Genomic DNA, 17,513 nt, shown 5'->3' with positions numbered 1-17,513 from the left:
TACTACTTTTCCTGATTTTTCTCTCCCATCCCACTGGGTGGGGGGGAGTGAGTGAGCGGCTGCATGGTGCTTACTTGATGGCTGGGGTCAAACCATGACATGCATCTGTTTTTGCCAACAACAGATTTTGTTTTGTATTTCCCAGTCAAACAGAGTTCTTCTGGTAACCCAAAGGAGATGTATAGGTAAACTTGAACCTTTCCTTTTTCAAACCTCACATCAAGTAAGCTGTTAACACCCCTAGCAAAACCCAAGCAAAAAACCTCAGTAACCAGGTTGTCTGGACCTTTTTTTGCAAGGCTTCCTGACTTACTGCCTCCAAGGAGAGAATTTCTTGATATGGTTGAGTAGAAAGCCTTAAAAACTACTATTTATTGCTACTGTGTCCTAAGGATTATGAAAATACATCCCAGAAGCAGAGAGTGACTGTAAGGGACCTTGCAGTGATTCAATTCCTAATGTCAGAACAGTTCATACAGTACAAAATCCCTACCTGCTGAAGAAATTGTGGATGTCGGAAAATAATGCTGTTTTTTATTTGTTTCAACTAGTGTTTAGCAGGTAGCAGGAACATTTGTGAATGTGTGCTAGAAGCTGTCTTCCTGCTGTTTAACATGATGCTGGTGAGACGTGCTCAAGGAGTGATTATCTGGGGATTCTAAAATAGTGCTGGTACATACGTCTTAGGCTAAATTGTTCCAAGACGAAGCAGGTGCAGCAATGGTGACAGTTTTGGGGGGCTCTTTTTTCTTTTCTTTCTTTTTTTTTTTTTTAAGAGACCTTAAGTGTTGTGTGTTTTCCACACTAATGTGGGAAAACATGATTGAATATGAGGGGGAACCTAATAGGTCTTGTAAAATCAGTAGACTTCCAAAATTATTTTCGTCCTTTCTGTAGATCTATTCAGGAACAGAACAGGAGCCCGTCTTGTTTATGTCTGCCTGCCTTTGCCAAGGTTCACCAACGGGTAGCTCTGTTTGAATTAGTGTAGGAATTATAAAAGCAGCTAGAGCAAAGACTATAAGGACTTCAAATAAAACCTAGGATTTCACTACTGTCTGCTAATGTATGGTGACTACATGGATGAGGAAGCTCAGAAACTATGTAGAAAGTCCCTTTTATCCGTACTGTCACAGTTCCAAGGTAAGCAGCGTTTGTGACACACTCACTTAGCTCTTCCTGGGCAACATACCTGCTATGTTGTGTGGCACTTGCTGCTTTCTCAGTGAGCTGCACTGTCCCATCCAGTCTTTCCACTAATTTTGGTTCTCCTGGTCTAAGAATACTAAGGGGAGGTCATCCTAACTTACTGCCTCAGAGGAAAGAATTTCTTTATATGGCTAACTGGGGAGAAAGACTTAAAAAACACCTCAAAGCAAAACAAAACCCCTGTATAAAGCTAGTGTAGTAGTAAAGCTGCATCTTCAAATGTAATGTTAGGAAAAATGCAAGCATAACCTTGTGTGTCGTAGTCGAAGGAATTGCACCAAAGGCGGCCACTCACGGTGCTTTTGTCAAAACAAAACTCCTTTCCCCCGGTCTAATTAGTAGTAGTTAATGTCGCTATTCTTATTAGTAGAATCGCCAACTGGAGTTTCTCCTGTTGTCTGTAGTATGTGGAGCTTTTGGGTAGTACTCTGCAAACTGGATGAAAGCCACAGGGTGCACAGAGCATTTACGGTAGTTTAATTGGTTTTGTTGAATCAGGAAGCAGAACTGGCTTGTTCTGTAGGCGCCCAATTACCAGATCAGGCCGGAGACAGCAGGCTGGGGAGAAGGCTACAGAGCAAAATTAACCTTTGGCAGCAGCCTGCACTTACTGAGGCTAGATTAACTCCTGATGAAAAGTCCTGCTTCTCTTAAAATTGAGGTCATGGAAGAGGGAGAGCTGCTCCCATTCAAAACCAGATCTGGAGCAGCTGCTGCGCTGTTCCGCTCTTCTCTGGGGTGTCTTCGAGTGCCTTTTTGCTGGAGAGGAGATGTGGCCATGTCCCCTAGCGGGGTTTGTTGCTTTTGCTTTTCCAACTTCACCTCAGTGCTGTCTGACGTGCTTAACTTTCCAAGGTTTATGATCGGTTTTCCTTATTTCTATGCACTTCTCTTTTACTTTGCTTTTTGAAGAGTGTCTTTTAAGGCACTGCTGAGTGGAAGGAAATGGGGTCTAACCACAGCAACTGGAGTTTTGGGCAAGTCTTTTCGGTTGTGCCTTTTTTTTTAAACCACTTGCAAAAAGGGGTATTCAGGGTGCTGTCTTTAAATATAATGTCCACACCACTGCATGCAAACATTTATCTGCTTCACTTGCTTACTTTCTTTGTAACAGGCTTCCTCCTGTTAGCGCAGTTCCGCGTTTTGAATTTAAAAAACTGTTGTGAGGGAGGGACATTGTGCTGATAGCACGTTTTTGTTTATAACTTCTTTCTGCGAGACCATCCAAGCACAGGATAAAATGGCACATTAAAACAATGTCTCACGAAATGCACCACCCAAAGACTTGCGGCCTAACGAAGGAAGCCATTCTAGATTCAAGACTTTTCCATTTCGGGATTCAAAACTTTAACGTGCTGAAAATCACTAATATATGGATATGCTTAAGGGTAATGTTATTTTAAGTTAGAAAAAATTTAATCACATGCAAAGCCCGGAAGACATTCAAAACGTCTTGAAGCCCATATTGATGAATAAATATTCTCATAAAGGTTTCTTTAGGAAAATCTTTTTTATTCCTGCACATTCTAGTTTTCCTAACGATCAGGTTAAGGTTTCAGTCTCTCCAATAGAAAGAACTAGCAGAGACTTTTTAAAAATACAATCTTAGACTTTTTGTTTGGTTGGTTTGACGTGTCAATACAGGTTGTATTCTTTGAGTATAGTAAGTCAGATTATTTTTTTATAATAGTAATAATGATCTTGGTCTAAATGTTAGTTCTCAGCTATGAAACTATGATGAAGCTCTTAATATCTGCCTTTCCTGTGCCTGGCTATAAAACTGCAAGAACAAACTTTAGAGCTTTGCAACATGAAGGAAGCTGTCGTGATGAAGCTTTCACTGGAAGTGTACCAGTATCTCCAGAGAGGTACCCACTGCTCCCAGCTACCTCGATGATTGTGTCTGGGGATTTAAACACAGCAGACTGCATTTTGTTTGTGATGCTGGGTAAAGGGACATTGTTAATTGTTAGTTTAATGAAAAGTTTGCAGTATTCCATCAGGTCTCCTGGGGATTGTTTAGGGTAAATGATTGTGTCTTATTTTCAGGTATACGTGGCTTGTCAGTTGATGCTTATTGTGCTCGTGGGAGCTGTGCCCGGGTATCATATAGACCAAGAAGGAATTCCAGCGAGCAGAGCTGAGCTTGCCAAGCACATTCATTTTGCAGGCAACTTCACGTCTATAGTAACTGAGGCAAATACTGCTGTCGTGCCTAACCATATTTTCTCTTCTTGGGATTTGTGCCACTAGTGCAGGATGTGGTGCTTGTAAAAGTTGAGCAGGGCTTAGGGTAATGTTTTGCTTATGCTATTAAAAATTATTGGAACCAACCATCTGGCTCTTTTATTATTATTTTAAAATCTGGAAGTGTATGATTAAAGTATTAGTCTAGCTTTCCTAGCATAAATCTAATAGTTATTTAGGTTAAACTTTCTGTATTTTATTTATTTTGTTTTTCATTTTCTTTACCTTCAGATGTTTTAGAAAGTCATTATTAATGAAGAATGATCATTTAACTACAGTTTATAACGCTGGAATTTGGGATGAGCTCCTCCTAATGTCTGTTTTCTACCAAGAAAAAGTTCAGTTTCTCATGTCTGCACTATCTGTTGTGCATGTAAGCTTTACCATGAGTTGCATTAGTTTCTCGCAGAAGATGCATCTTAAAGATTAGTAGGAAAATGAAACTCGTGCACCACGTATCTGGATATTTTAATGTGTGGCGAGAGTGGGGGATGGAACAGATTGAAGTTTGCCAAGTGGGAGAGAAGTTTGACCCTTCATCCTCATGCTTTGTGAATTCCACGCAAGAGGCTGCGTTGGCATTTTGCTAGTCCCTGGGCTATAATCACTCAGGCAAGCATGAATGACCTAAGCATTGCTGCAAGCGCCAGAAAAAAGGCTGCGTGGGTGGCTTGGCTTGTAGTGCGAACTGTCAGAGTTCTGCTGATTGAATTCTTGGAACGGTTGTCTCATATAAGACAGGTTAGCACTTGGTGTAGCCAGTGCCAAATTTTTGCTTCCTTCCCATTATCCCAAATGTGACTGTGTAATGTTTATCTTGGAAAAAATATAGTGACTAGATATAAGAAGGGATGATGTGATATTGGATCATATCCTCTGTCAGAAACAGATTTTTTTGATTAGCCCATTTTCCAAGATCACCCTTCAGTTTCAGACTCTTAGCAGTAGTGCTTAATTTATAATCAGAAATCAGCAAATTTTAACTAATACTGTGCTTTTAAATGTAGAAGTCAGTCTCCCTATTTCCAAAATATGTAATTCTCAAGACTCATCAAAACAGATTTATGTTCCCATTCGTTTCAGTAACTTTATTGTGAGATTTTAAAAATTATATTACTAATAGTCTTTTCATGGGATCTGTAGATGCTGGCCAATGTTTTGCTGTATGCTAGCAGTCTAGTAACTAAATCAAGCTGCCATGTGGATTTAAAGAGCTGAGAGGATGTCTGTTTTGGTGATAGCAAAATTGGCAACGTTTTTGTTGGCAAGCTGTGTTAATTTTGACAAATATTTAAGAAGTTCTTTTGTGCAAATAAAAGTAGATACACGTGTTCTTTTAAAAGTAATATTCTTCACAGATTATTATATCAGACTTGTTAAAATAATGAGGATCTTCCAATGACATGCTAAGTACCACAGGTAAGAGTTTGCAAAAGCAATCTTTTTTCTTGCTCTATCCTGAGGGAGGAAGCTGCTTTTGTAAAGTTTATTTCCTTTGTTTTGGTGATGGGAGCTTAAACTGTGAATATTTTCAGTTCTGTTCTGGTTTGGAAGGGGCACTGTTCTGCTCTGGATCTCAACAAAACTCCAGAGCAGCTCTTCAGTTTTGCTTCAAGAACCAATCATTGGTATTAATTCTGGCATAACTAAGACTTCATAAATAATAGCTCAGGCTTAGTTCGTGGAAAACGCATTTGTTAGAATTGCCTCTTGGTCTGGCATCAACTCAGTCCCCTGCTAATTTAACAAGTGATGATGCATAGGAAGGTGAGTTCAGGAATGCCGTACATTTAGTGTAGAAATGGTCCTTTACCTTTGAGAAGCTGATTTTTACAACCATACCCAGGAACATAAAGTTGTTTTGTCTCTTGTATCAGACTGAAAGGAAATCTTAATGGCTCAGGACCAGCCTATTCCCATGTGCTGCAAGTCGAACCACTGAGGAAAACGACCGGCCTGGCTGAACAGGAAGCTTTTGCTGGGACTCGAGGAAAAAAGGAGAGTTTATCATCTCTGGAGGAAAGGGTGGGCAACTTGGGAGGAGTACAGGGATCTTGTTAGATCACACAGAGAGAAAATTGGAAAGGCAAAAGCTCAGCTAGGACTAAATCTGGCCACTATTGTAAGGGACAACAAAAATTGTTTTTACAAATATGTTAACAGTAAAAAGAATCCCAAGGAGAATATCTTTCCTTTAATGGATACAGAAGGGAACGTAGCAACCAATGATGAGGAAAAGGGCGAGGTACTTAATGCCGCCTTTGCCTCGGTTGTTAGTAGTGAGTCCAGTCATCCTCAGTGTACTCCACCCCTTGAGCGGGAAGGTAAGGATGAAGAGCTTACCCTACCCCCCTTCATCCAGGAGGAAACAGTTAGGGACCTACTATGCTGTCTGGACACTCCGAAATCTATGGGACCTGATGGGATCCATCCAAGAGTACTGAGGGAACTGGCAGAGGTCCTTGCCAAGCCGCTCTCTACCATCTGTTGGCGATCCTGGTCAATGGGGGAGGTCGCAGAGGACTGGAGGCTTGCCTATGTGACTCCCATTTATAAGAAGGGTCGGAGGGAGGCTCCAGGGAACTACAGGCTTATCAGCCTGACCTCAGTACGGGGGAAGATTATGGAACAGCTCATCTTGAGAGCACTCACGTGGCAAGTCCAGGATAAGCAGGGGATCAGGCCCAGTCAGCATGGGTTTACGAAAGGCAGGTCCTGCTTGACCAACCTGATCTCCTTCTATGACCAGGTGACCCGCCTAGTGGATGAGGGAAGGGCTGTGGATGTGATCTTCCTTGACTTCAGCAAGGCCTTTGACACTGTCTCTCATGGCATACTCCTTGAGAAACTGGCGTCTCATGGCTTGGACAAGTGTACTCTTTGCTGGGTGAAAAACTGGCTGGATGGCCGAGCCCAGAGGGTTCTGGTGAATGGGGTGAAATCCAGTTGGTGGCGGGTCACAAGTGGTGTTCCCCAGGGCTCGGTGTTGGGCCCTGTTCTGTTTAATATCTTTATCGTTGATTTGGATGAGGGGATCGAGTGCACCCTCAGCAATTTTGCAGATGACATGAAGTTGGGAGGCAGGGTCGATCTGCTTGAGGGTAGAGAGGCTCTACAGAGAGATCTGGACAGGCTGGATCGATGGGCTGAGACCAATCGTATGAAGTTCAACAAGGCCAAGTGCCGGGTCCTGCACTTGGGTCACGGCAACCCCATGCAGCGCTACAGGCTTGGGGAAGAGTGGCTGGAAAGCTGCCCAGCAGAAAAACACCTGGGGGTGCTGGTTGACAGCAGGCTGAGTATGAGCCAGCAGTGTGCCCAGGTGGCCAAGAAGGCCAACGGCATCCTGGCCTGCGTCAGAAATAGCGTGGCCAGCAGGAGCAGGGAGGTGGTTGTTCCCCTGTAGTCGGCACTGGTGAGGCCGCACCTCGAGTCCTGTGTTCAGTTTTGGGCCCCTCGCTACAGGAAAGACATGGAGGTGCTGGAGCGTGTCCAGAGAAGGGCAACCAAGCTGGTGAGGGGCCTGGAGCACAAGTCTTACGAGGAGCGGCTGAGGGAACTGGGGCTGTTTAGCCCTGAGAAGAGGAGGCTGAGGAGACACCACATGGCTCTCTACAACTACCTGAAGGGGGTTGTAGTGAGGTGGGTGCTGGTCTCTTCTGTCAGGTGGCTGGAGATAGGATGAGAGGAAATGGCCTCAAGTTGCGGCAAGGTAGATTTAGATTAGATATTAGGAAGAATTTCTTTACTGAGAGGGTTGTCAAACATTGGAATGGGCTGCCCAGGGACGTGGTTGAGTCACCATCTCTGGAGGTGTTCAAAAAGCGCGTAGACAAGGCACTTCAGAACACGGTTTATTGGGCATGGTTGATGGTTGGACTCGATGATCTTGAAGGTCTTTTCCAACCTAAATGTTTCTATGATTCTATGACACACTCTGCAGACAAGAACTGGGAGTTTGAAATTTGTATGCTGTGGAGTGCTAGCATAGAGAACAAGGACTTATGCCAGCAGTGCTGTGTGACTTGGAGAGCACGTGCTGTGATATTTTTATACTTGCAGTTTCCTGAGGATTCATATCCAGGAATATTTCCTTGTGGAAGTCACTTCAGAAAGTTAAGAAACCATAAGTTTCAGGGCTACTTCTTTATCCAATGTGATATAGGGTAGACTCTACTACAGAGCGGCATATAGTAGAAACCAGTTACAAATGCTACTGCACAGGAGTTTCACCTTCCCAGAGTATCCAAAAGTTCCCTAAAACTCAGAAGTGCTGGGACACTGGGTACATTGGACTAAAGAAGGCATCCTGTGAATGCATTAAATCTTGTGCTCCCACAACCTGCGTCTTGCAGGCTGCTAGATGGGTAGAGCCCAGGTAACTGGTGGGTTACTGGGTGGATGGAGCCATGTCTTCTCTGTACTTTGCCACTATGTCAGTTCTGATTGAATGAAAGCGTATGTTTCTTGAGATTGCTATAATTAAAAGTTTCAGTAAATTCCTGATATTCTTTGGGGATCTGTATCAATTCAAGGCAGACACTTCAGGGCTGAGGTCCTGGTACACTGTATTGGATTTTGGTCATGGACATCTTCCCTTAGGCTTTTTTCTTTCTTTTTTTTTTTTTTAACCTTCTACTTTTCAGAAAAAGCAAAGGGGATTAGGATCCTTCTTCCTTTCCCCAAAGGATGTGCTGCACATATCTTTTAAAATTTGTCATGACACTCATCCACTTTTTTGAAAGTAAATTTTCCAGTAAATACACTGGGAATTATTTGGAGTACTCAAATAATGATTAAATATTTCTTTGGGTAAAGCTTAGCATTGAATCAGTTAAATTATTTTCCTGGAAAACCACTTAGGATTTTCTGATTGCCAGTCTTGCCCAAGTTTGTGATGTCAGCAATGTTTGTAATCTCAACAGTGCATTTCTGTGAGTGTTGATTCTCCTTGTTCATAGCAGAGGGGCTGCACAAGGTGTCTGTGTGCCTTGCCCCATCAGGAATAATATGCATTTCATTCCAATTTCAGCCACTGTCGGTTCATTTTCTTCTGACAATTTTTGATTATGCTGCCTCAGTTTAGCTTTTGGATGAGGGAGAAAGTACATTCTATAAAGAAAGCCATCATTTGTTTCTAAATTCTGTTTGGTTTATAAATGCATGTGCACATTAAGATACTAAAATATCAATGAGTAGTCAATAAGTAGTTCTGAAAGTTTTTATAAGACAAGGACATCTTTCCATAATCCCTTCCTGCTTTTCTTCAACAATTCAACATGTGTATGATGAGGAAGGGCACCAGGGGTTACTCGTGGTTCAGGAAGCACAGCTGCACGGCATTAACTCTCGAAGTACTGCAGTAGTGAACATGTGTTATTCTTGTTAATGAATTATTTTTATTACCTGTTCATTGAAATGGCTAAGCTTGTTCAATGTTGAAACGGCTAAGCTGTTAACAATTCCGACTTTCCTTGTTTTAATAACTTAAGTTGCCTCGCCAAAGCTTGGGAACTGGGGGGCAACTAATTATATTTATCAAGTTGAAAGCTTATGATATATTATAATGAAATTTCTTGGGGGGAGGAAAGTAGAGAGAGATGTGAGAGTCTGGTAGGGAGGAAAAAACATGACTACTGTTTGCTTAGCTATCAAAGTTTGAACAAAACTTTAATTGGATATAAAGCAAGAAGTGGGAAACGGCAAGAGAAGAATTTTGATAGATTTTTACTGGTTTTGAGGAAGCCAGCAACTTGGTGTTAATACTTTTAACAATAAGGAGATTCTTTTTTTGACAGTAGTACCTAATCGAACAAGAAGCCTACAAAGTAAGCCTTGAATCTTCCCTATTTTTTTCCGGATTGCTTGTTGGAAATATCACATTTGGCCCTGTGTCAGATAAACTGAGCAGGAAACCAGTGTGTATGTCAGGTAAGATTGTTAACAGGTTTTTCTTAAGCATTCTATGTGGATAACATAATTTCTTTCTTTTCTGTCCATGAGGCCACCCTTCCCAGAGGCTGCCTGTGGTCGCCTGCTGTGTCAATGGTAACAGAGTCCATGATCTGTATAAGCATTTCACTCGGAGTAGAACAGCACTAAAATTGGTTGGTATGAGTGTGCTGAGGAGCATAGTGGTCACTGGAATATCGCTGGGAGATGAAAAATAACCTCGTTTTGCTATGGCTATCACTGTTGGAGCACAGTATTCCACACATTGCCTGACCATATTGTTCCAAATAAAAATAATTCGCTTCTTTTGGAGGGGGTGGGGGAGAATGATTTGCCTAAAGATCTTCAGAGTGCGTTAATCAGGTCCTGGTGTTTTGTTTTCCAGCTGCGTTTGCAGCCAAAGGGTCTTTTTGTTTAATGATGACCTCTCAAGGAAACATCATCTTTGGCATTGCAGACCTCAATTGTGTGACATGAAAATGATTGTAACTTTCATATGGTGTGATTTCAGAAAGCCAAATGCGAGTGATTAGAGACAAAATACTACACGTTACTCAATTACAGTAAGTAACTGACTGTGGTCCCTGCCTTTCTTCTGAGTTCAAGCTGCGTAGCGTAAGTAATAATTACATTTTATTCTCTCTCTACAGGTCTCTTTTTTGATGTCAGTTTTGGGTATGTCACAGCATTAGCTCTGAATTATGACATATTTGCAGTTTCATGTTTTTTTGTTGGAATTGTGAATGGTGGAATGGCTCGTGTCTTTTGTCCTAACACAGAAATACGTAGGAAAATAATTTTGGTCATTTACAGGTGGGATTTGGGAATATTTAATCATTATTACTGTGCCACATATTGTTCTGACTTACCAATACCTAACATTTTACTTTTGTACCAAGTCAAGTCAGTTTGTAGCATAAGTCAAGCAAGTGTGATGTGATTCATCCAAGTTTTAACTTCTGTGGGAAAGGTGCCTGAATAAGGAAGATGGGATTGAGTTTGATAAATAAGCTGAGGTTTTAAAATCGGTATATTGATTCCTAAAATTTCTCAGTTTGTACACTGCATTACATTAACAAAAAAATAAATGTTTTGGCACATCCTGCCAACTTCTGAATGATGCTGTATGGTATCTTGGGACGGTATTCTTGAAAGCATTCCTTGAAGTTTCCCTGCACCACGAAATGAATTAGTGCCTGGATAGTGTTTTTTTTCTGCTGCTGAATGTGCTGACCATCCCGTATTTTTAAATGTCCTTTTTCGTATGCCACTGCCAAGACTTAAAATAAATTTAAAGCTTGCACATTGGGCAGTTGTGAAGCTGGAGTAGTTCAGACTGTAACGCCTTTTTGGCTCACACAACATGGGAAAAACTTGGTCCAAATGCTGAGGTGCTGTGGCTGTAAGCATATTTCTTTCTCTCATTTCTTCAGTTACTTCATTCTACTGTTTTTCTTATTTCTTCTCTGGCCTCTTGGGGATGTATGAGACAGTTGTAGTTCAGTTATCGCTTTCCACTTTTTTTTAAAGTACTGAATTTTCTTCTTCTCCCAGGTTCACTTTTTTGACTCATGCCCTCTCTCCCTCCCACCCCTCCTTCCACCTTGCCCTGTTGTCTCTCTCTGCTCTTTCCAGCCTCTCTCCCTTGCAGGGTCAGCCTCCTGATGGACTGAAGAGACAGTCTGTTTCCTGCCGCTTGTTGCTCTAAGTGCTTTATTCTAGTTCTGCTCAGCTGTTGAGAAAGAGGTGCTGAACAACTGATCAGGGGCTGAAGGAGAGGGAGCTGCTGGATGCAGCTCAGCAGTGTTAAAGCAGCTCTGCGAGGTGTTGGCTGTGAGCTAGGCTTTGTGGGCGATAGCCTAGAGTTTGTGGGTTAGTACAAGGTCTCCCGTGTTAGTCTGCAGAGGGTTTGTTGTTAGGCTTTTGGAGTTCAAACTGACCCCATATTTGTAACTTTTTTTTTAACGCTTGTTCTTCCAAAGTCTGCTGTAATAAACCCGTTTTTTGTACTGAACGCAGTCCTTGTACTTTTATAACTTACTTCCAATTTCTGTTCCAGCCTGCCACCTCTACTCGAGATTACCTTAATAGACCTAAATAAATCACTCTTAACACTTCCCCTTCCAGTCCTCAGGTTTTCTCTTTAGTGTGTAGGTTCCTGTTCATTTCTTGCTCTCTCCTATGTACCAACCTTTCTTTCTGAAAGGGGAAAAAAACCAAAACCAAACATACCAATCCCCCCCCTACATTATACAAAGCTATTCTTCGCTGGGTTTGTGTAATATTCTTAAGCCAGTTGGTTCACAAGTGACAGCACTAAAGATACCTCATAAAATTGCTATTTTATTTAGGTAGATCATGGACTAGTGATTTCATGTTTCTGCTTAAGAATTTTTTATTTATTTTGCCAATGGTTTCTGTAGTCACCATTTTGGTCTTGTATATGCAGGTTTATTAACTAATTTGACATTTGCAGTTGGCATTGCTGTTTATGCTTTACTGGGTTACTGTGTAAGAGAATGGCGCTACCTTGCCTTGGTATCGAATACTCCAGGAGCCATCTTCCTCCTTCTTTCTAAGTGGTTCATGTGCATTATAATGATAAGAAAAAATATGCAGCAATTTAACAGTTACCTTTTCTTGTCATCATTCAAGAGAGTGGTATAAACAAGGATGACATTTTTCTGTGTGGTTCTGTGAATGAAGCAAGAGAAAAATCACATTGTGAAGGAAGAAGCAGTTTTAAATGAAGCAGAAGGTCAGGGTTACCCAGAAGACAAGCTTGTGTTTCTGCGTGGTGTTACAGTTGTGGTGGCCAGTGTTGCAAAGAGCAGCTGTGTGCCAGCTGTCCAATAAAACTCGATTACAAATCTGCTTGGGGAAGGGAAGGTCTGCCAGAGGCTGGGAGCTGGAGCATCAGCCAGGAACGCTGCCTTCTGCCAAGGAAGGGCTTCAGCATTTGAGAAGTTTTGGAAGTGATCCTAGAGGGATTTTAGAGTTTCTTTTTGTGAGACGCATGCATGCAAAGGGAAATAAGTGAAAGCACTTGGAATTGCCTTTTTAGCATGATATGCTATGTATCTGCTTGTTTTTGAGGTCCCTTGTGTCTGTTCCTAGCACTGTGGTGCTTGGGTGCTCCTATTTAGAATTCCTACATGGACATTATCATAAAAATGATTATGAAATGCATCAGTATTTAAGGAATTAGAAGGGCTAGCTTTGGCCTGTGTTGTTACAAACCATTCTTTTAACGTATCAAGTAATATACCTTGTATACTTCTGATCACTAGTTAAAGCTGTAGAAGAAAGAAAAGAATTAGTGTAGTAGGTTGCCTACGCATTAATACAGGGAATTTCTAGCATACAGCATAGATAAAAATCCCAACAAACTAACCTCTTCTGATTTTTATTTCATTTTTTTAATTTCAGTTATTTTTTAGATCTGCTGTTGAAATAAGTTGTGTTAAAGAATACACCACCGCCCCCCCACCGTGGTTTAACCCCAGCCAGCATCTAAGCACCACGCAGCCACTCACTCACTCCCCGCCATGCCACTGGGTGAGGGGGAAAATCAGGAAAAGAAGTAAAACTCCTGGGTTGAGATAAGAACGGTTTAATAGAACAGAAGACACCAATAATGATATGATAACACTAATAAAATGACAACAGCAATAATAAAAGGATTGGAATGTACAAATGATGCGCAGTAAAATTGCTCACCACCCGCCAATCGACACCCAGCTCGTCCCCGAGCGGTGATTCCTCCTGCCCCCAGTCCCCCCAGTTTATATACGTCCCATGGTATGGAATACCCCTTTGGCCAGTTTGGGTCAGCTGCCCTGGCTGTGTCCTGGGCCAACTTCTTGTGCCCCTCCAGCTTTCTCGCTTGAAATTTTAAAAGGACAGAGACGACTGGGAATTGAACGAAAGGAAGCTTATATGCCGCCTCCCAGACCCAAGTATGCCAAGAGAGCTGTGGGCAGTCCTAGGCATGACCGGGTGGTGTCGCTTGGGGATTGTAAACTATGGAATGTTAGTAAAACCTCTATATGAATGAACTAAAAGACTCCCAAAGAGAGACCTTTGAATGGACAAACGGCAGCAGAGCTGCGTTTAAGCAACTCAAACTCTGTTTTGTTTTAGTCTGCCTTGGGACTGCCAGACCTGACAAAATTTTTTGAGCTTTACACTTATGAGCGATGAGGATTGGCACTAGGAGTCCTGGCACAATTTGGGGCGGGGACGACAACAGAGAGCCGTAGCATATTTTTGCAAACAATTGCACAATGTAAGCCAGGGATGGCCCAGCTGCCTTAAGGCAGTAGCAGCTGCAGAATGACACGATGAACAATGGTGGTGCGTTTATTAGTAGTCAGTTAAGGAATTATTCGTTTCCTAAAAGTGTGTTGCTTATGCAATAACCTTCTTGATAAGCTGCATTTCAAGTCCCACTCTGAAAGAGGATAGTTCTTCTTGGGGAGTACCATGTTGGGGGCCATGATCTGGTGCACCGAACAGCTCGCCTTTACTCCAACCCTCCACCTCTCCCAGCTCCTGGCACTGTTCTGGCTCAGCTCTGCCACCCAACTGCTTGTAGGGCGGCAGGAGAAGCCACTTCCCAAAGCCAGTCTGTGACCCGACTTTTCCCCCTCTGTGGTGACAAAGGGACCCTGGAGCACATGGTCGCAGGGCAGGAAGCCCAGCAGGGACAGAGCCCAGGGCCTCACAAAGGGCCCAGCGAAGCGAGGCGACACCAGCCCGCAGCCTGGTCACGGCAACAGGGAGACATGGTGGCCACAAGGCAGTTGTGGTCCTGAGCACCCTGGCTCCAATCTCCCACCGGGATGGCACCCCAGGGCATTGTCCCATCCCCATGGCAGCCCCACCAGTGTACCTGTGCAGAGAAGCAGCCCCTGCCATGCTCTGGCTCGGCACCTTCTGCCCAGGCGCCTCCATGTCACTTCTCAGTCATGCAACAGCCCCTTCTCCTTGCCATGGAGGATGCATGTCCCACCTTCCCCCAGGGCCACCGAGACCCTCCAGAGAGGCAAGAGGGTGAACGATGCCTCATGTGCCTGCAGCAGGGGGGAAGTCACAGGCTGCAGTTCCCTGGGGGCTGCTTCAACTTCAGAGCGCTCAAAGTAGGGCTGGCTAGAGAGATGAGCGGGGACGTGCTGCCCTGGCCATGGCACTGCAGGTGCAGAGGATGTTGGACAGTTGGGCAGGTCTGATGGAGCTGCAACAGGACATGGGGTCCCTGAGAAGCTGGGGGGCTACAGAATTTGGACGTGCTTGCTGCAGCTGTAGACCTCCTGTTCTGGATTGCAAAGAAGCAGAAGACTGGCTTTGCAAGGCAATACTCTGGAGAGACTGTTGCTTCCATTTTTGACAGGTCTTTCTCTGCCCTCCTTTTTGGGAACTGTGTGGTGTCAGGACTCGGTCCGGTGGCAGCAGTCAGCAAGGGCTGTGATGCCAAGCACAGGGATGCGGTGTCTCCTGCTCTCAGGGGAATGAGCAATGGCAGCCGCCGCTGCAGGTGTGCAAGTGCCACATGCTTGCTGGCACACTGATCAAAATGGCCCTCGTTGTTTGTCCTCAGACAACAGACACGCACCCTTTGCACACACACAAACGCAGATCCGTGCACTCCACACACACAGCTCCACGTGCCCCTAACACACACAGACATGCTGAAACAGTCCCAAAAACTCTGCATTCACACAGAGACCCACGCACCCCTCACACCCTCATTCAGCCTGCACACACATACACCAACGCTCCCATGCACACACACCCCCCTTACATGCACACCCCCCCCCAAACGTAGTACCGGTGTCCAGGGAATCCCCAAATGTGTGTGTGCTTGTGAGCCCTGGGAAGTGGGGGGGCGGGGGTGTGTGTGCCAGCACAAGCGACGTCCTGCCTGTGCCAGCCCCAGAGGAGGGGACATGGCTGTCAGTGCTTGTCTGTGATGGTGACAGCAGTGCCTGGGCTGTGGCAGGCTGTGTGACCACCCGTGCCGGTGTCCTGTGTTATGAGTCCTGCTTGTCTGTGTGTGCATGTGTGCGTGCATGCATGGGTGTGTCAGTGTCTGCCTGCCTGCGTGTCTGTACGTGTACATGTAGGTGTGTGTGTCTGTGTGAGTGTGCATGTCTCTGTGTGTCTGTGTGCATGTTTGCATTTGTGCGTCTGTGTGTGCATCGATGTGTGAGTGTCTGTGTGTTTGTGTATCTGAGTCTGTGTGTGTGCATGTCTGGGGACGTGTGTGTCTGTCTCCCTGTATGCATGTGTCTGTGCACATGTCTCTGTGTGTCTGTGTGTGTGTCTGCATATATGTCTGCATGTGTGCCTGTGTCCGAGTGTGTGTCTGTGTCTGTGCTGGTGTCCGTGGGCATGCATGTGCATGTCCGTGCACATGTTCCCTGGTTGAGGCTGTGTATGCAGGCAGGCAGAGGCTGCTGCATCATGGGGAATGCTCAAATCACTCATAACCAACTCATTGCCTTATCAGTCCAGAGCAGAGGTGGGGTGTGATGAGTGGGGTCCACGCTAGGGAGCTCTGCTGGGCACTGCCCCGCTCAAGCCACTTCCTCCATGGTGGCCACCGCAGCTCCTCACCTGCCACCTACAGGACCCGCCACTGGTGCTTCTCCCCAGGGGACACTGGAGAGCAGTGGGAGTGTGATGGCTGCACTGGCCCAGGCACCTGTCAGAGGTCCAGGGCCAGGTGCCAGGGCCAGTCGTGGTGGCAGAGCCATCGTGTATCCTGGGAGGAAAGGGTTGCACGGCTGGGGCCTCTCCAGGCCGGGCAGCACGGGTGGATCTGCAGACCTTCCTGCCTCCCCTTAGAGCATCCAGTGGGCAGTCAGAGCCAGCCTGCCCCAGCACCAGCTGAAGAAAAGGAGGAGGATGGGGGGACATCTGTGGTGATGATGTTGGTCTTCCCAAGGAAACACTGTGTGGGCTGAGGCCCTGCTTCCCAGAAAGTGGCTTAACATCAGCCTGCCGATGGGAGGCAGCGAATAAATTCCTTATTTTGCACTGCTTGTGCACACAACTTTTCCTTCACCTATTGAACTGTCTTTATCTTGATCCACGAGCCATTTCAGCACCTCCTATTTTCCCCCCATCCTGGGGAATGGGGGAGTGAGTGAGCTGCTGTGTGGGTGCTTGGCTGTTAGCAAGGGTCAACCCACTCCCCTGGCTCATAGATCGCAGAGGAGCCCAGGTAGGAAGGGGCCTCCAAAGATCATCTGGTCTAACCTCTTGTGGGAAGGGGAGCCTGGATGAGATTATCTCGCGCCCTGTCCGATTGCATCTTGAAACCCTTCAGTGACGGGGTTCAGTCCTCCACCGCATCCCTGGGGAGGTTGTTCCAGGGAATGATTGTTCTCCCTGTCAAAAAATTCTCTGTCAAGATGAAACCTCTTCTTTTCCGTATCATCTCATATCATGCCCAATTTGTGGTCAGTGTGTCCTGGTGCCTGGGGTCATTCTTCCCTGGGGGAACGACTTTGCAATTCCCAAGGCTGAACTTCAGGACGTTCCTCTCAGCCCCATTCTCCACAGGCTTGTCGAGGTCCCTCTGGATGGCAGCATGACCCTCCGGTGCCTCAGCCACTCCTGCCAAGTGAAGCTGTACCCCACCTCCCAACTGGCCGAGGGTGCAGGCGGTCACCTTGCTGCAGAAAGCAATCAGACTGGGGAAGCGTGATCTCCCCTTGGTAAATCCATGCAGACTCCTCCTGATCACCTCCCTGCGCCTGGGAGGGGTTCCCAGGGTCGCTTGCTCCGTCCCCTTCCCAGGGATGAGGGTGAGGCCCGTCTGGCCGGCGCTTCCCCAGATCCTCCATCTTGCCCTTCTGGAAAAGAGGGGCAGCATTTGTTTTTCTCCAGCCCTCGGGAACCTCTCCCCTTGCTGGCACCTCTCCGAGGCGACGGAAAGCGGCCCCGCACGGACGCCGGGCAGCTCCCTCGGGGCCCCGGTGGGTGCCGACTACCGACGGGCACGGCCCCGCGGCCCCGCTCCCGCCCAGGCACCGCCGTTCGCCCCGGAAGCGGCGTCGGAGCGCTGAGGGCGGCGCACCCGGAAGCGGCATCGGAGC

The 17,513-nt window shown here is 45.5% G+C and overlaps 1 protein-coding gene across 1 annotated transcript; it reads left to right on the top strand.

Annotated features, from left to right (window-relative positions):
- The first annotated feature begins 70 nt into the window (after positions 1-70).
- Positions 71-17,483, top strand: LOC126042881 (solute carrier family 22 member 15-like). Its single transcript, XM_049810619.1, is given in 6 exon segments — positions 71-3,405; positions 9,255-9,387; positions 10,059-10,161; positions 10,163-10,221; positions 11,858-11,996; positions 17,147-17,483. Coding segments are annotated over 6 exon segments (939 nt in total). The 5' UTR covers positions 71-3,237.
- Positions 17,484-17,513: the final 30 nt, after the last annotated feature.

The sequence above is a fragment of the Accipiter gentilis genome, chromosome 9 (assembly GCF_929443795.1).
Source record: "Accipiter gentilis chromosome 9, bAccGen1.1, whole genome shotgun sequence".
In the NCBI taxonomy this organism is placed as follows: domain Eukaryota; kingdom Metazoa; phylum Chordata; class Aves; order Accipitriformes; family Accipitridae; genus Astur; species Astur gentilis.
This window is presented reverse-complemented; position numbering and strand designations above follow the sequence as displayed.